This window comes from Piliocolobus tephrosceles, chromosome 13 (genome assembly GCF_002776525.5).
Source record: "Piliocolobus tephrosceles isolate RC106 chromosome 13, ASM277652v3, whole genome shotgun sequence".
NCBI lineage: Eukaryota > Metazoa > Chordata > Mammalia > Primates > Cercopithecidae > Piliocolobus > Piliocolobus tephrosceles.
In genome coordinates, this window is record NC_045446.1 from 30,328,497 (window position 1) to 30,347,018 (window position 18,522).

At 43.7% G+C, this 18,522-nt stretch overlaps 1 protein-coding gene across 1 annotated transcript in view; it reads right to left on the reverse strand.

The window, feature by feature from the left end:
• Positions 1-14,283, reverse strand: part of CAPRIN1 (cell cycle associated protein 1) — a 50,988-nt gene extending 36,705 nt beyond the window's left edge. Inside the window, exons 1-2 of the mRNA XM_023185508.2 lie at positions 14,024-14,283; positions 13,259-13,474 (exon numbers count right to left, since the gene is read on the reverse strand). Of these exons, the coding sequence (XP_023041276.1) occupies positions 13,259-13,474 (216 nt within the window). The 5' untranslated portion in view covers positions 14,024-14,283. The remainder of the gene's footprint in view (positions 1-13,258; positions 13,475-14,023) is intronic.
• Between the last annotated feature and the right edge of the window lie 4,239 nt (positions 14,284-18,522).

Consider the following 18,522-nt stretch of genomic DNA (forward strand, 5'->3'; position numbering starts at 1 on the left):
AAAAAAAAAAAAAAAAAAAAAAAAGAACACCCGTTTATGATCTGAACACCCTTAGGGGTTTTACCATCTTTGAAAAGGAGAGGTGAGAGAGAAAAAAATTAAGGTTTACCATCTTCCATTTATAAATAGTACTTTTGTCAAATCTTGCATTCTTAGCTGACACCTCAGAAGTTAAACTGAGCGGTAAATGCCAAAATGTACACTATAAACAGAAAGCCTCTTACGACAAGTGGTCTAATTTTCTACTTTTCAACATGAAAGTAGCTATTACAATAGCTGTAAAGATTACTATAGCTAGAATCTCAGGTCACTCCTTAAGTGGCCTTCCATGACAAGGAAAAGGATATGGTATCTGTACTTCTCCAAATACAATTTGCCTAACCTCTGAAAGCACAGACTACTCAAGAGAAAAATGGCGCCATCTTAAGTGGCTTCATATTGTCACTTCCTATTCAAATGGCTTAAAGTCCAAGTAGAAAATTTGTCTACTGGTGTTAAAATGTATAGCATTAACTAAGTGAATATACAACAAATGGCTTGTCACATTGACAGATCCAACATTATACTAAGAACAGAATGGTAAAGATAGGAGTAATAAAGGTCTCTAGACAACCAGCGTTATTCTTTCTTAGGCTGGAACATGGCTAACACATAATAGGTAACAATAAATTGGTCAACTACTCATGAAACACATAAAATAAATATTAAGCATTTTTCCTAGAGAATGAAACCATTTTCCTAGCATAAAAATGTATCTTCAGGCCGGGCATGGTGACTCACACCTGTAATCCCAGCACTTTGGGAGGCCGAGACAGGTGGATCACCTGAGGTCAGGAGTTTGAGACCAGCCTGACCAAGATGAAGAAACCCCGTCTCTACTAAAAATACAAAATTAGCCAGGCATGGCAGCACATGCCTATAAACCCAGCTACTCAGGAGGCTGAGGCAGGAGAATCGCTTGAACCCGGGAGATGGAGGTTGCGGTGAGCCAAGATCACACCATTGCACTCCAGCCTGGGCAATAAGAGCAAAACTCTGTCTCAGAAAAACAAAAAATACGATCTTCATCAGAAAGCCTACTACGTTACAATGTTGATAACACAAACCTGCCCTCTTAGATCCTTTCTATCTTGAAATTCAATTTAGAGTTCCTTTTCAGCTACTGAGTATCCTAAGTGTATTAAAAATCCATTTATAGCACACATATGAGCGAGATAAATATCAGTCCATTTCCCAGATTACCCAGTCTTTAAGGGGGAATCATGGGATAGAGAGGTGTGACCACACCCAGTAGATGTCAGAGTCATGTGGTACTGGGAAATAATTATCCCAACAAGTGCTATCCAGTCTCACTTTATTTCCTGTTTCTTTACTGCTTTTAATAGTTGACAGTATTCACTATGTAACAGACATTCAAATGTAAAAGGTAGCTAATCCTATCAGGGAGGCACTACTACCAATCGTATTTCACCTAACTGCAAATTGAAAGACACAGTTAAATAACTTATCTAAGTGAGGTCTTAAATCCCAGAAAAATCATTTGTGCCTTAACAACCCTTCCCCTTAGAATGTCATTCTGGATTCCAGCTGTTGCTACATTCCAGCTCTGCCTCTGCTGCTGCTGTCTTCTTCCTTTCTCCAATCAGATTATTATGTTGCTGAATCGCAGTACATCTAGATCTTCCATTCTTCCCAAGGCGTTTTTCATTACCACCAAAGTTACTTTCTTGAAATGGATTTTTAAAATTAAGTTCAGTACAGTGCCATGAGGGTGCCAGAAGAGGGATATCCATGATAGATGCCCTCCTGGGCTTTGCTTCTTTATTGTTATGGCCAACAAATTCCATAAATAAAAAATTTAAGAAGAAATTTTTAATTATGCAATTAAAAATAAATAGCAAGAGAGATGATAAACCCGAAAAAACCCTAAAAAATTCTTCAACTAGACAATTTTAAATAGTTGGAAGAAAGATTAGGAGGAAACATCTGAAAAAAACCAAAACCAACTTGGCTATCCAGGAAAACTAAGTAATTCCTATTCACAAATAAGGAGATCTCTAAACTGAGAGGGAATACTTAAAAATGAACCCTAAAATAACCAAAGTAGTTAAGAGCACCTAGCTATATTTTATGTATCCAGGCCAAATAAATCACCTCTAGAGTACTGTGCCAACTTTCGCAAAGACAAAATATTTCTTTTCCTCTCAAACTTTCCACAATCTTTCGTTTTCCTTTTTTTTTTGAGAGGGAGTCTTGCTCTGTTGCCCAGGCTGGAGTGCAGTGGCGCAATCTCAGCTCACTGGAAGCTCCGCCTCCCAGGTTCACACCATTCTCCTGCCTCAGCCTCCCACTACTTGGGAGTACAGGCGCCCGCCAAATTTTTGTATTTTTAGTAGAGAGGGGGTTTCACCATGTTAGCCAGCATGGTCTCGATCTCCTGACCTCGTGATCCGCCCGCCTCAGCCTCCCAAAGTGCTGGGATTACAGGAGTGAGCCATCACGCCCGGCCCAATCTTTAGCAGTTTTTCTAGGTATTATTTCAAGTCATCAATCCCCACATTCTCTGTTCTTCACTTAGACAATTACCAGTTTTGACTTTGCCCACAATGGTAGGCAGCTGACTGTCTCCTATTTGCCCTCCACAAATTCAACTGATACTGTTAGCTAGTGAAATCCCCAGAAGACAGAAAAGATAGTAAGCAAAAGTTTCCTCACTTTTTAAAAGCAGGGTAGAAAGAACATACACTACGATCCATAGCTGATCCACAGCAGCTTCCTTCAAATGCTGAAAGCATGCTCATGTAGCAGGAGTCTATGCTGTTCCAGAAAACAAAGACTATTAAACAGTGGTGTTAAGGATACACATTCTTTTTTTTTTTCTTTTTTTTTGAGACACTTACTGTGTCACCCATGCTGGAGTGTAGTGGCACCATCTTGGCTCATGCAGCCTCCACCTCCCAGGTTCCAGGGATTATCCTGCCTCAGCCTCCCAGGTAACTGGGATTACAGGCATGAGCCACTCACTACACCCAGCTAATTTTTGTATTTTTAGTAGAGACAGGGTTTCACCATGTTGGCCAGGCTGGTCTCGAACTCCTGACATCAGGTGATCTGCCCGCCTCAACCTCCCAAAAGTGTTAGGATTACAGGCATGAGCCATTGTGCCCAGCCGGTAAGGATACACTTCTAATACCAAGAACTTAAAGAGTGGCACACCAATGAAACAAACTTTCATTGAGAAATGAGCATTCTACCAGGCCCTAGAAGACTGGGTAAAGCAGAAGCTGAATGAACACCTGTTGGGAATGCTAGATTTCTGAATGCTAAGAATGGCATAAGAATGCTAACCTAGGCCGGGCGCAGTGGCTCACACCTATAATCTCAACACTTTGGGAGGCCAAAGTGGATGAATCACCTGAGGTCAGGAGTTCGAGACCAGCCTGGGCAACATGATGAAACCTGGTCTCTACTAAAAATACAAAAAATTAGCCGGGTGTGGTGGTGGGAGCCTGTAATACCAGCTACTTGGGGAGGCTGAGGCAGGAGAATCGCTTGCACCCGGGAGGCAGAGGTTGCAGTGAGCTGAGATCGTGCCACTGCACTCTAGCCTGGGCAAAACTCCATCTCAAAAAAAAAAAAAAAAGGATGTTACCTAAGGTTTCATTGTAAGATAATTTTTCAAGTAGGTTAAGTATCCAGGAAGTTAAGTTTGACAAGCCATTTGTCTAATTTTTTAAAAAAGATAAACGCCAATCCTGTAAAAACCCTTATTCCTTGTCCAAGGTTATAATTAGGCAGGTAAGTCTGAGTGAATTGAAGCAGCTGACTCTAGTAGGAAAAAGAAATGTTAACAAGTTCCAGCATCACCTACTTTGAACTACATTCTTAAAAAGTCTAAAGTTTGTGGATTTGAAAAGCAAATTATCATAAATAATCTTACAGGGCATCTTTCAAAATATTAGTTGCTTTAACCAAGCTATTCCTTAGCATAAGTCTGTACAACTTATTTCTATTAATACATTCCTTGGGAGTTAAATACAAAAAGATTACATCCCCACCATCATTGTTTAATACTTTTTCATTTTCTAGAACAGCAGACTCCTGCTACATGAGCAAGCTTTCAGCATTTGAAGATAGCTGCCATGGATCATCTGTAGACTGTAGTGTGTTCTTTCTACTGTCCTTTTAAAAACTGAGGAAACTTTTGCTTACTATCTTTCCTGTCCACAATGTAAAAAGTAGTTCAATGTAATTCAAAGTGTAGGCCCAAAGGGTTTTTTAATAACTAAAGTATATTTCAGTTATTTCTATGTTTGGATAACAGTATTGAGGTGGGCCAGGCACAGTGGGTCATCCCTGTAATCGCAACACTTTGGGAGGCTGAGGCAAGAGGATCGCTTGAGGCTAAGAGTTCAAAGTTGGAGTGAGCTATGATTGCCCTACTGAACTCCAGCCTGGGTGATAGAGTGAGACCCTGTCTCTAAAAAATAAAATATCTTTAGAACAGTATTGAGAATGCAATGAAATTTCCAATAATGTACAATGGTTCTAATAATAAAAATTATCTGTGTTCTCCTAAGACCATTTACATATCTTGCTTATGCTATGCAGCTTTATTTATTTATTTATTTATTTTTGAGATTGGAGTATCACTCTGTCGCCCAGGCTAAAGTACAGTGGCACAATCTCGGCTCACTGCAATGTCCGCCCTCCGGGTTCAAGCAATTCTCTTGTCTCAGCCTCCCAAGTAGCAGGAACTACAGTTGCACACCACAATGGCTGGCTATTTTTTTGTATTTTTAGTAGAGGCAGGGTTTCACCATATTGGCCAGGCTGTCTCAAACTCCTGACCTCAGGTGATCCACCTGCCTCGGCCTCCCAAAGTGCTGAGGTTACAGGCGTAAGCCACCATGCCCAGCCTGCTACCTAGCTTCAAAAAAAAAAAAAAAAAAGTATTCTACTTGCCTACTCATCAACTCTATGCACCTGTAAAAACTAAAAAGAAAACCCTTCAGGAGCCGGGCGTGGTGGCTCACGCCTGTAATTCCAGCACTTTGGGCGGCCGAAGCAGGCGGATCACGAGGTCAGGAGATCGAGACCATCCTGGCTAACACGGTGAAACTCCCATCTCTACTAAAAATACAAAAAATTAGCCGGGCGTGGTGGCGGGCACCTGGGCGACAGAGCAAGACTCCGTCTCAAAAAAAAAGAAAAGAAAAAAAGAAAACCCTTCAGGAAAAAAAATCAATTTCAATAAAAGCACTGCAAGTAAACAGTTTCGTGCAACAAGCATTTCCTCCCTAATCGCATGGATTAATCCATTTTAACAGGATTGTTAATGAAGCTACAGATATTTCTATGTAAAGATTTGGCCAAACTAGCAAATACTTATTCAGTATATACCATGTGTGAGAAAGCACAGCACAGTGATGTTAATAGTCTCTGCCCACAAAGAGCTTATTACCAATTTAGAAAAACATGTAAGGTTAACAACACAAGGCAATATAAAAAATGTCAAGAACTTTGGAAGGCTGAGGCAAGCAGATCACAAGGTCAGGAGTTCAAGACCAGCCTGGCCAACATGGTGAAACCCCGTCTCTAATAAAAATACAAAAAATTAGCCAGGTATGGTGGCACGCACCTGTAGTCCCAGCTACTCAGGAGGCTGAGGCAAGAGAATCACTTGAACCCAGGAGGCGGAGGTTGCAGTGAGCCAAGACAGCACCACTGCACTCCAGCCTGGGCGACAGAGCAAAACTCCATCTCAAAAAAAAACAAAAAACAAAAAAAAAAAAGTCAAGAAGTGTACAGACAATAGGTAACGGGAAGTTAAAGGAAACAAACTACTTTAGCTGAGCATAGTCAAGAAGCACACCCTCCCCTTTCCTCAGGAAGTTTGAATTTTGAACTCTACCCAGTAAAGTATCTTTCATCCACGTTTTTGTACTCACAGTCTATCTCACAAAAGCACTGTAGTAGAGCTAGTGAAAGAAATAAATAAATGAACTAAAACCAAACAATTTACAGTTCCAACTTTGGCTGAATTTCTCTTCTGCTACTCTTCTCGCTCTTCTATACTATATACACACACACCATTCATTTCCCCCAGAAAAAGGAACCAATTACCAAAAAATACCCAGAAGCTTGGAATACAGTAATTTGGATGAAAAGATTGTCATACTTCTTATTTCTCTCTACTGGTAATGCTTTCTCCAGATTTTTCTGATCTACAACATACCAAGCTTGGGTAGAGTCTGACAAATGTACATAGGGAGCTAAACATAGAGAAAAACCGAAGAGTTTAAACTTTAATAAAAGTTTATTTCATTACAATATGGATGTACCAATGATACCTAACCTACTGGGATTTTACCTTACCAATACTCTCAGAACCCCATTACCCAGACAATACAAACACAAAGTTTAACAATGAGACATTAATAAAGGTCTAATAATAAAAAAATGGAAAGCATTTTTCTTTTGCATTCAGTTTTTTCAAACAGAAAAACTCTAAGGATTTGAAGCAAAAGGCTTTACTTGGTTCTACATAATTAAACATGAAAATTACACTTAGGCCATGGAATATTACAAAGTCTAATTACTCCCATAAAACATTATTTAAGAGGCCGGTTTTGGTGGCTCACGTGAACCTGTAATCCCAGCACTTTGGGAGGCCAAGGCGTGCAGATCACTTGAGGTCAGGAGTTCGAGACCAGCATGGTCAACATGTCGAAACCCCGTCTCTGCTAAAAATACAAAAATTAGCCAGGCGTGGTGGCATGCACCTGTAAATCCCAGCTACTCCGGAGGCTGAGGCACAAGAATCACTTGAACCCCAGGAGGCAGAGGTTGCAGTGAGCTGAGATTGCACCACTGTACTCCAGCCCTGGGCAACAGAGCAAACTTCTGTTTCAAAAAAAAACTGCGAGGCCGGGCGCGGTGGCTCAAGCCTGTAATCCCAGCACTTTGGGAGGCCGAGACGGGCGGATCACAAGGTCAGGAGATCGAGACCATCCCGGCTAACACGGTGAAACCCCCGTCTCTACTAAAAATACAAAAAACTAGCTGGGCGAGGTGGCGGGCGCCTGTAGTCCCAGCTACTCCGGAGGCTGAGGCAGGAGAATGGCGTAAACCTGGGAGGCGGAGCTTGCAGTGAGCTGAGATCCGGCCACCACACTCCAGTCCGGGAGACAGAGCAAGACTCCGTCTCAAAAAAAAAAAAAAAAAAAAAACTGCGAGAAACTTTGGAACTCACCCATTCCAACCTAAGTCATTCCATATAAACATCTCAATTTTGTCTTCTATAAAATGAATTGGACTAAATTCTCAGGTGGTTTAAGCTCTAAAAAAAACTCTTAGGCCAGACGTGGTGGCTCATGCCTGTAATCCCAACATTTTGGAGGCTGAAGCAAGTGGATCGCTTCAGGTCAGGCGTTTTGAGACCAGCCTGGCAAACATGATGAAACCCCATCTCTACTAAAAACACAAAAAATTAAGCCAGGCGTGGTGGTGGGCACCTGTAATCCCAGCTACTCAGGAGGCTAAGGCAGGAGAAAAGCTTGAACCTGGGAGGGGGAGGTTGTAGTGAGCGGAGGTCGCGCCATTGCACTCTAGCCTGGGCAACGAGATCAAAACTCTGTCTCAAATAATGATGATGATAAATAAAAATAAAAAATCTTTTAAATTTTATAACAGTATAAGATTACAGCTATGACTAAGTTGTTGTAAGTTTAATCTTCTGCAAAAGTATTGCAAAAATTAACACTTTTACTAAAGGAAAAGTATTAGTTTTTCTAGAAGATGAAACAGTACTAGTCTTCATCTAGCCCTAAATGTAAACTAGGAAATTAATTACATAAAATTTTGGCAAATTGTATGCTTAATCTGTAAGTCACAAAAAATGTATTCTCATTCAAATATTTGCCACATGGGTAGTATCCCAGAGTAAACAAATTTGGCCAGGTTAAAACAATACATTCTCAATGTAATATGCTTCTACTCTCAACCTAGAAAAAGATACCCATTATCACTTGGGGGAATTCACAGCTTTACCTTTTTAAATACTTCCCAGTGCTACACATAAAAACACACAGTCGAGCAAAGGGAAACAAATTAAGCATTACAGCTTTTTTCTGTGACAAGCTGAATGCAAAATAATCTTGCCCTCTGCATTGCAGAAGAATAGTTCTTGTAACCCATGGAAAAGCAAACACATCAAGAGATCTTAAATGTCAAAGAAGGCTTCAGGTAATAGCCTCAATGAAAGATTTTACTTATAAAATAGTTAAGAATGTTTTTAATTTCAAACACTGAACACCTAAGTTCTGCACAACAGCTGCAACGAAAATTCTAAGCACAGACACGCTGCAATGTTCTAGAAAGAAATGTTACCCTCACAACAATAGCATTCTTTTTAAAGAATACTACTAACTGCAAAAATGAAGTGCAGAAAGCCTTCAGGAAGAAGTATAAAAAACACTACACTTCTGGCTATCAGTTTTGGTCACATATTGGTTAAAAAGCTATCAGGCTATTTTAGCATTTTACGCAAGTGATCATTAGTTAATCTTTCACCTACCAAAGTCACTAGAATCTAAACCTATTATATTCACAAAGAATATAACAATTTTAAATGTCATCTATTAAAACATCCTTTATTCTATATCACAAGTGATTACATCTAATAAAATCAAATGAGGTCTCTCTTCAGTCAAAATTAAGACTTAGTTTCGAAATATCTTGCATAGCCTAGGGCCCAGTTCAGCACCAATGAACTGATAAAGAAAACTAGGCAGTTAATCACTCAATTCAATACTACCTGTAAGATTTGCAAATGAAGTTTTACACTTGATTCTCTTTATCACAGCTGTATTTCTTCTCTTTGATAAACGCGTTCTTCTCTTTGATTCGCGTACTCTTTTTTTTTTTTTTTTTTTTTTTCTTGAGACCGAGTTTCGCTCTTATTGCCCAGGCTGGAGTGCAATGGCGCAATCTCAGCTCACCGCAACCTCTGCCTCCTAGGTTCAAGCGATTCTCCTGCCTCAGCCTCCCAAGTAACTGGGAATACAGGCATGTGCCACCACGCTCAGTTAATTTTGTATTTTTAGTAGAGACGGGGTTTCTTCCATGTTGGTCAGGCTGGTATTGAACTCCCGACCTCAGGTGATCCACCCACCTCGGCCTCCCAAAGTGCTGAGATTACAGGCGTGAGCCATCGCACCCAGCCCTCATGTACTCTTTGGAAGCCTGAATTTAAAAACCTACCAAGCCTTTTTATTGCATTACATAATAGGATCATATTTCATCAATGTTAAGCATGCATTCTCATTGAGCAGATGCTTAGCTTTTTCTTTAATGGCTCAAATTATTAGAAAATAAACAACTTTGTTTTTTAAAATACAGTAAAATTATTTCAATTATCTGTTTTAATTTAAGCAATACTACATATCCATAGTCATTTCTGCCAGGATACTTGATTTTAAAATCCATAAAAAAAGCATTTTGGTCCAGAAGGCTCCGATAATAGGTCAAGATTGAAATATAGCTCAAATGTAAGTTGCTAAATGAAGTCAAAACAAATCCAATTGTAAACAGTACCTCACTTTACTCCACAAGGGTTTCTAAAGAGGAATTCTAAACTGATTTGTAAAGCAATCCTATTTTAGTGCATTAGAAATGCTCACTTATACTTAAAAACAGTTAAGTCTTCTCACAAATAAATCATCTAAATATAAAAAGGATTTAAACTAAAAACCAGATGTGCTTAAATTTAGGGAAAATCCAAATACCCTGAGTTTTTCAAAAGGCAAAATATATAGTTTTAATAGCAATTAAGTCAACATCAATACTGCCAACCTAACTACTTAAGTGGGTAGAGTTCAGTCTGTGGCTTATAGAAAAGTCTCAAGACTTAACTGTAACTTAGGACCTTTTTACTGCTATCTACCACTTAAAACACTGAGAAGACAGAAAAAAAAGTTACTCTGTGCAGTTTGCTAAATCTCCATTATTAACATGGCAATCTTTCAGTATGGATTAGCCTAATTATGTAATAATTACATTATTTTCTCCTTTATAACTTGAGGGGAGGCCAGGCATCGTGGCTCACACCTGTAATCCCAGCACTTTGGGAGGCAGACACGGGTGGATCACTTGAGGTCGGGAGTTCGAGATCAGCCTAGCCAACGTGGTGAAACCCCGTCTCTACTAAAAATACAAAAAATCTGACTGCACGCGGTGGCTCACGCATGTAATCCCAGCACTTTGGGAGGCCGAGGCGGGTGGATCACCTGAGGTCGGGAGTTCTAGACCAACCTGGCCAACAAGGTAAAACCTGTCTCTATTAAAAATACAAAAATTAGCTGGGAGTAGTGGCAGGCGCCTGTAACCCTAGCTACTTGGGGGGCCAAGGCAAGAGAATCACTTAAACCTGGGAGGCGGAGGTTGCAGTGAGCCCAGATCAAGCCGTAGCACTGCAGACTGGGGGACAAGAGCCAGACTTCTCAAAGGAAAAAAAAAAAAATTGCCTGGGGTGGTGGTGCACACTTGTAATCACAGCTACTTAGAAGGCTGAGACAAGAGGATCACTTGAACCCGGGAGGTGGAGGTTGCAGGAAGCCGAGATCGTCCCACCGCATTCCAGCCTGTGCGAGAGCGAGATTTCATCTCAAAAATAAAAAAACAAAATAACTTGAGGGTAGGGTATGACAGAGTATAGTAATTCACATGCACCTATACACATTTAATGACCAGTCATGGTTCAAGTCCTAGGAGGGGCTTATAAACTAGATTTATATTTTTTTTCAGAAGTACTTGAACAGTAGATTCTAACAGCCACCTCACAACTAGATTGGCTGCCAGTCAGCACCTACCTTTATATTAACTTCTTTGAGGAGTTATCTTTCAGTCATTAATGTCTCTACACTTTATATCACTAATCATTAATGTTCATAATTAGTATTAATACATTATTAATGTTCATAATTATTAATATTTACATTCAGATTACTATCCTAGAAGAAAACATTTCCAAGAAATTCTGAAGAATCAAAAATTCAAGTAGCAGCCAGATCAGTAGGCTTGCTTACTGCATTAAAATTTTAAAAAGAGGCCGGGCACAGGGGCTCACGCCTGTAATCCCAGCACTTTGGGAGACCAAGGAAGGCGGATCACGAGGTCAAGAGATCGAGACAATCCTGGCCAACATGGTTAAACCCTGTCTCTACTAAAAATACAAAAAATTAGCTGGGCATGGTGGCAGGCATCTGTACTCCCAGCTACTTGGGAGGCTGCCGGAGGAGAATCACTTGAACCCGGGAGGCAGAGGTTGCAGTGAGCTGAGATTGTGCCATTGCACTCCAGCCTCGGCAAAAAGATCAAAACTCCGTCTCAAAAAAAAAAAAAAATTTAAGAAGACACCCAAGTTAGTCTCAATTTCAACAGTGTAAACTATATCATGTGTCAGACTCAGAAGATACTGGCCTTGGGCATGCTTATTCCATTCAACATTTGAATGTAGCTACCTTACAGCTTACAGTTAAAATACTTTTGTTACTTTGTTGATGTAACTACATCTACTATTCCAATTACCTATAACAAAACACACATTTATCAAAATAAATGATTGGGAAAAAAAGATAGAAATCCCAAGATTAGAACATCTCTCAATTTCAAATAAAGTCCATGAAATTCAAGTAAAACTCCCAACCTTTAATACTGAAGAGGAGACAGGGAAGTATCAAATTTAAATGTTTTAAAACTCTCCCAAAATGTAAAATATATCAGTAAATAAGTAAAACTAATAAGACCTAAACATCACCAGTTTTCTTCAACTTATTTCCCACAGCCCAAGTTTTAGCCAATTACTATATCAGCACCTAAGTAACACTATTAGGTGTCTGGCTACATAAACACTGCAAAATGATTTCCTGGAAATTCAAGATGTTATAAATATGTTTTCCTAGAGGCAGACAGTAGAAGTTATCAAAGTTTCATTTTACTTTACAAGGTAAAATTCAAGTTAACATGATAGTCACAGAGTAATTACCTCGTTTTCACAAACGACTAATTTGTTTCTCCCCTTCCACCTCTGATCTTACTCATTTTAATTATTCACTCTGCCCAGACCTTTTCTCTACATACATACACACACCCCTCTAAACAGAGTTTACACCGTCCTGCGATGAAAGCATAAAACAAAAGGCTGACTTGCAGATGAAGATATACCTCAGTAGTGTGATCTACAAGGACTAAATACTGAATCCAAAAAATCGTGGGTGTGGCTCGATTTTTTTTTTAGAGGGGGGCCAAAGGAGGCCAGTCGGGGCGGCTGCCTGGTCTCTGCCCTCCCCCTCTGCTTTCGCTTTGTGCTCACAATGCAGCTCCAGCAAAGCGCTTCCCTCTCCCCGCAGCCGCCGCCATGTTAGACGCTCTCTCCATGTGCCCCGAGTCCCAGCCATCCTCTCCAGTCTCCCTAGGACCCAGCCCCCAACGAATCTAAATCCTGGCAGTCCCCCGCCCCTTCAGAGTCCCCTAGGAACAAAAAGTCGCTGCAGAAAATCATCTCGCGATTGAGCTGAGCGTGAGGCTCGGGGGGGACACCTAAACAATTGAAACAAAGAGGGAAACGCAGGGGAGCCCATCGCATGGGGGCGGGGGTAGCAAATCGAAGATCCATTCAAAATGGGCCTGCCGGAGAGGCAGTTCTGCCTTAAGATTCTAAATACACTTCTCTCCCACGGAAGAAAAGGGGACGCTCGACAGGTCTCAAACGCATGGTAACCGAGCGGACAGACCGCAAGGCTACAGGACACAGGCCGCCCCAACTCCACGAGGCGGTCGGTTGAGCCCGGAGCCCCCCGCGCAGGGATCTCTTCATTTTGGGCCCTCGTCAGAGAAATCGGGCCTCGGAGATGGAGAGAAGGGCACCATACAGTGAAGTCCTGAAGACAGGCCCCCCACCCTCACATGTCCCACTCCCAAAGGCCAAAAAGCCAGACCCACAGCGGAAGAGTGATAAAAAGGCCTGGGGAACCGTGCCGCGTCCGAGTCAGGTGACAAGTGCCTCCTCCAGGAGCCCGTTTTCTGGGCACGAAGCTCCCGCTGAACGTGGAAACGGGACGTGGGGACCAGGGGGTGGGAGGAGGGGACCCAGTAACGCTCCCGAGACGGAAAGAAGCGCAGGCTCCAGCGACCAGGGTCGGAGGGGGCGCAGAGCCCGGCCGCAGCCACCCATCCCTTCCCCGCCAACTCCTGGCACCTTTTTCTTCTCCAGGTTCCGAAGTTTCTTGTCGATCACCCCGAGAATCTGCTTCATGGCCTCGGTCTGGACAGCGCCGGTGCCGGTTGCAGGGTGCTGAGAAGCCGGCGCGGCGGCCCCGGCTCCCGCGGCAGCCTCACTCCCGGAGGAACCTGACGGCGGAGGCGGTCCGGACGACTTGCTGCCGCTCCCGCTATGGCTGGTGGCCGAGGGCATCTTAAGACCGCGAGGGGAGAGAAGAAAAAGCGGGAGGAAGGACAAGAGCGGCGAGTCAGGAGACGGACGGGGCGAGACGCGGGACAAAACGCGCAGCGGGCGGGAGCCTACGCGAGCGGGTGGGGGAGGGGGCGCGGCGCGCCTCGAGGGCAGGAAGAGTGCGCGAGCGCGCGCGCGACCCGCCAGCGGGGCGCCCGGCCGGGCCTCGCACCGCCCCCCGACCCGCCCCTCCCCCGCGGAGCCGCCGGCTCGGCCTACCAGCCCCGGGGCTCCGAGCCTCGCGCCGGGGGCGGGGCATCGCCGCGCCGGCCGCCAACGGCCAGTGCAACGGTCCCTAGGTGGGAGGGCCGGCTTTCGCCGGCTTCCAGGGAAGGGAGGAAGGAGAGAGGCCGGAGCTTGGGGGCAGAGAAGGGCATGGGAAATAGCCGGGGTGGGGTGGGGGGACTTGGGGGCAAGCCCCTTGGAAGCTCCAGCGGGTCCGGAGATAAAGGACACTCGGGCGCAGCGGCCCTCTTCCCTTGCAGCGGCTCGGTCCCGGGTGGCGCTCACCGTGCGCGCGCGGAGGCCGCTGGAGATCACGATTGGGCAGCTGAGGGGGCAAGGGTGGCAGTGCCTTCCGGGCAGTGTCGCGCGCTCCGTGGGCGCAGGCCGCTTCGCCCTGTCCCGCTGCACCGAGAGCCGCTCCTAGTGAGGCGAGAGCCGGGAGCGGGAGGGACTTAGCCAGCCAGCAGCCCTCTGGGGCGCGGGGGGCGGGAGAAGCGGAGAGTGGGGGCCTTCGCGGCCGCTCGGGCTGCCCGGCGCGAACGCCTGCCCGGAAGAGGCAGCCCTCTAACCTCTTCGCTGTCCCCCGGCCCCTGCGCTGTGGGGCGCCTCCTGGACGCAGTTGGGGATGGCCCTGCCAAGGCCGAAGGAAAGGCGCCTTGAGTTTTGAGAGCAATCAACGCTAGGGTCCTTCAGGCGAAATCGTTTGACGCCCAAGCGGGGACAATAGGTGTCAAGCAGCTGGCTCTGGAGCTGGCAACTGCCCCTTGAAGAGCCCTTATTTGGTGGGGGTGGGGGTTGGGGGGCAAAGGTTTCTGCAAGTAAGGGGTGCGTAGGGTGGGTGGTGCAATCCCAGCTTCTAGAATTCCTTCTGTATGCAGAGCGAGCAAACTCCTATAACCCATAACGTCTTTTGAAAAAAAGACAACTCGCCGCTTCCCCACCAAACAATCACCCAGTAACCTAGGAGTTCTCTGTAGAACGTGTCGGACACGGTCATGGTTGGTGGCTTTTTAAATCCTAAAGCTCTGGCCTCAGAATCTTCAGCTACCCTATGATATATACTCAGTAGGCCTGAGTATTATGAATTATTAGACTTTTGTTTCCTTTTGTTTCAGGTTTACCTAACACTGTAAAGAGAATGTTCAATGAAATAGAAAGAAAACGATTTTTTTTTTCCCAAGAGAATTATTCCAGCCTTGGAGTGGAATGGGCGTGGACAGTGAGCAGAGAAACAAGAAACCAAGTTCTGGAAGGAAATAAAATGAATATAATCAGTGGAAAATTCAGCAACGCAATATTGTGCGACAACAGTAAATGACCAATTTATAATTTAAATTCTATGAAAAAGAGATTTAGAAGAGAGTTCTACCAAGCCCACTGTTGCCTAGGGAATAAAATGAGTAACGCTGGCTGGCAACAGTGCATCCTGAGGGAGCCTGGAGAAACAACAGCAGCCTCCAACCTCAAGATATCCTGGTTAGCTGCAAAGTCTGTTATATAGTCTTTGGAGTATTTATTGTGCACCTTCTTGTGTGCTGGGAACTCTTAAGTGCTAGGGATTATGAGCAAAACATATTTACATGGAGCTTACATTCTAAGTAAGGGGAAGACAAGATATGGCAGATAGTGAATGGTAGAGAAAAGAAAAAACGGTGGTCAGGGAAAGCCTTACTGACATTTGAGCTAGTACTGAAGGAAGTGAGGAAGAAGGCTGAGCAGCTACCTTGGAGGAAAAATTTTTCAGGTAGAGGAAACACCAAGTACTAAGATCTAAGAAGGCGTATGCTTGCTGGGTTCAAGGAACAGCATGGAAGCCATAGTGGCAAGAGCAGAGAGTAGGAGATGAGGCCAAATATATAAAAGGGGGCTGGTTGGCCAGGCGCGGTGGCTCATGCCTGTAATCCCAGCACTTTGGGAGGCCGAGGCGGGCAGATCACGAGGTGAGGAGATGGAAACCATCCTGGCGAACACGGTGAAACCCCATCTCTACTGAAAATACAAAAAAATTAGCTGGGCGTGGTGGCGGGCGCCTGTAGTCCCATCTTCTAGGGAGGCTGAGGCAGGAGAATGGCGTGAACCCGGGAGGCCGCGGAGCTCGCAGTGAGCGGAGATCGCGCCACTGCACTCCAGCCTAGGCGACAGAGCGAGACTCCGTCTCAAAAAAAAAAAGGGGGGGGGGGGGGGCTGGTCTTGTAGGGCCTGAAAGACCGTGGTAAGGACTTTGGCTTTTGCTGCATTCGATGGGGAGTCCTAGTTTCAAAATTTAGTCACCTAAACCATGCTTAGCACTACGCTGAGCAATTATGCCAGGTCTAGAGGCTAGAAAGGGAGATGATAATCCTTTAGCTCCTTGCAGCTCGAAGTTTATTCAGCCCAACCTCTCTCACTACCACTGTCACTAGTATCTTGGACTCCATAGCAGACCTAACTAAATCTGCATTTTAACAAGATCTTCAGGAGATTTGTGTGTACATTAAAGTTTCGAAAATCACTGCTTTATTCCTCAGAACCTGACCAATGTCTAAAGTTTTATTGGGACACATCCACATCCATCTACATCCATTCTATGACTGCCTTTCTGCCATAGCAAGGCAGAGTTGAGTAGTTGGGTGTGCAACAGACAGTAAGGTGTGCAAAACCTAGAATACTATCTCTTCCTTTACAAAAAAAGTGTTTGCCAATCCCTGGTTTAAAACTACAAATGGGACCAGGTGAAGGGGCTCACGCCTGTAATTCCAGCACTTTGGGAAGCCAAGGCTGGCAGATCACTTGAGGTCAGGAGTTCGAAACCAACCTGGCCAACATGGCAAATCCTGTCTCTACTAAAAATACAAAAAAATGTGCTGGGTGTGGTGGCGCATGCCTATAATTACAGCTACTCAGGAGGTTGAGGCATGAGAACCCGGGAGGCAGAGGCTGCAGTGAGCCAAGATCGTGCCACTGCATTCCAGCTTGGACAACGGAGCGAGGCTGTCTCAAAAAAAAAAAAACAAAAAACAACTACAAATGGTACACATCTGTCACAGTTCAACAGAATGCCCTGCTCGTAGTAGTCACTCAGTAGATTCATGCTGATGCCATATCTCAAGTGTTGCTGATCACTGTACCACAAGAGAACTCAGGAATATCTCAGTCAATTAAATGCTTTAGACAGGTAGATATGCATCACATCTGCTTAAATTCATTGGCCAGAAAGTCACATGACCCTATCCAACCATAAGCGAGTCAAGAGATGGTATTCTATCAGATGCCGGGTAGCAAGCAGGTGAACCAGAAATATTTGTTGAATATATATAGCTGTCACGCTTTCACTTCCTATGTCATCCCAATCCCGTTTCACTGGTGTTCTGACATTCTGCGGTTGTCTGTTCAGGTCAGCAAGTCCAGAAAGACCAATAAATTTAAGGCAAAGCTGTGTCCTAAAGCTGACTTCCTGCCCAGCTCAATGCCAAGGTCTCATTCAAATTTGTCTATTTCCTGCTTGACCAAAAGAGGACTGAAGCTATGTTTATGTGAATTTTAAATACTCATTTTTTAAACCCTTTTTTCTAGTACAGAGCTATGCAGTAGCTTGAGGTCATTGTATCATAGAAGAAATAAAGATTTCCCGGAACACTCCAGCCTGGGCGACAGAGCGAGACTCCGTCTCAAAAAAAAAAAAAAGTTCCCGGAAAACACAGTGGAAGAGCAGAATATGTTTATAAATGGTTTATAAATTTAAAAACCTTGGTATACTTTAATATATGCCAATATTAAATACATTAACATAAAGTAAATACAACAATATGCATAATATATTTCAATAACGCAAATCTTTTCAAGCTGACATTTGCTTTTTCCATTCATTAAACCCCAGCACTTTGAAGTCTCCACAGTCGAAGTGAATAATTAAACTATCCTGATCATTTTAGCAAACTAATTCAACTGCTTCAACTTGAATCATCCAATAAGCTAATGCTAAGCTTATTTCTAGCAAAAGAGGGGACTCTTCATCTAAATTACATGAACTGCCTCTTTGCTTCAGGTTGACAGAAACCTGACCAGAGTGTGAACTACACTGTTCACATAGCTAAGGCTCTTAAAGTCTTTTAAATTTGATTTTCAATCATTTTACAAGTCAGTAATAGACATTTCTATCATAATTTTTCCAGTACAGTCTTTTTTATTATAAGTCAATGATTGTTTGTCTATGTGTCCATAAACCACCACTAAACTCTAAGCTTTTCAAAGAAAAAGAGCAGTCGTTTTTTCATCTCTGGATCCTCATAAGCAATAGCATGCCCAGCACAACTATTTTGTTACTAAGTATTGCCTACTGCATTAACATTTCAGTGCGTTTATAATATTATTATTACTATTGGTCCATACTGTTTCTGAATTCTTACATTGTGGTCATCAGCTGAGATAACATCCTTTTCTGCTTATATTTTCCTATGTCCACCTTTTCTTACTTGTAATATTATGCTTAGAAATAGAACTTCATGCCGGGCGCGGAGGCTCAGGCCTGTAATCCCAGCACTTTGGGAGGCCAAGGCGGGCGGATCACGAGGTCAGGAGATGGAGACCATCCTGGCTAACACAATGAAACCCCATCTCTACTAAAAATACAAAAAAACTAGCCAGGCATGGTGGCGGGTGCCTTTAGTCCCAGCTACTTGGGAGGCTGAGGCAGGAGAATGGCATGAACCTGGGAGGCGGAGCTTGCAGTGAGCCGAGATCGTGCCACTGCACTCCAGTCTGAGCAACAGAGCGAGACTCTGTCTCAAAAAAAAAAAAAAAAAAAA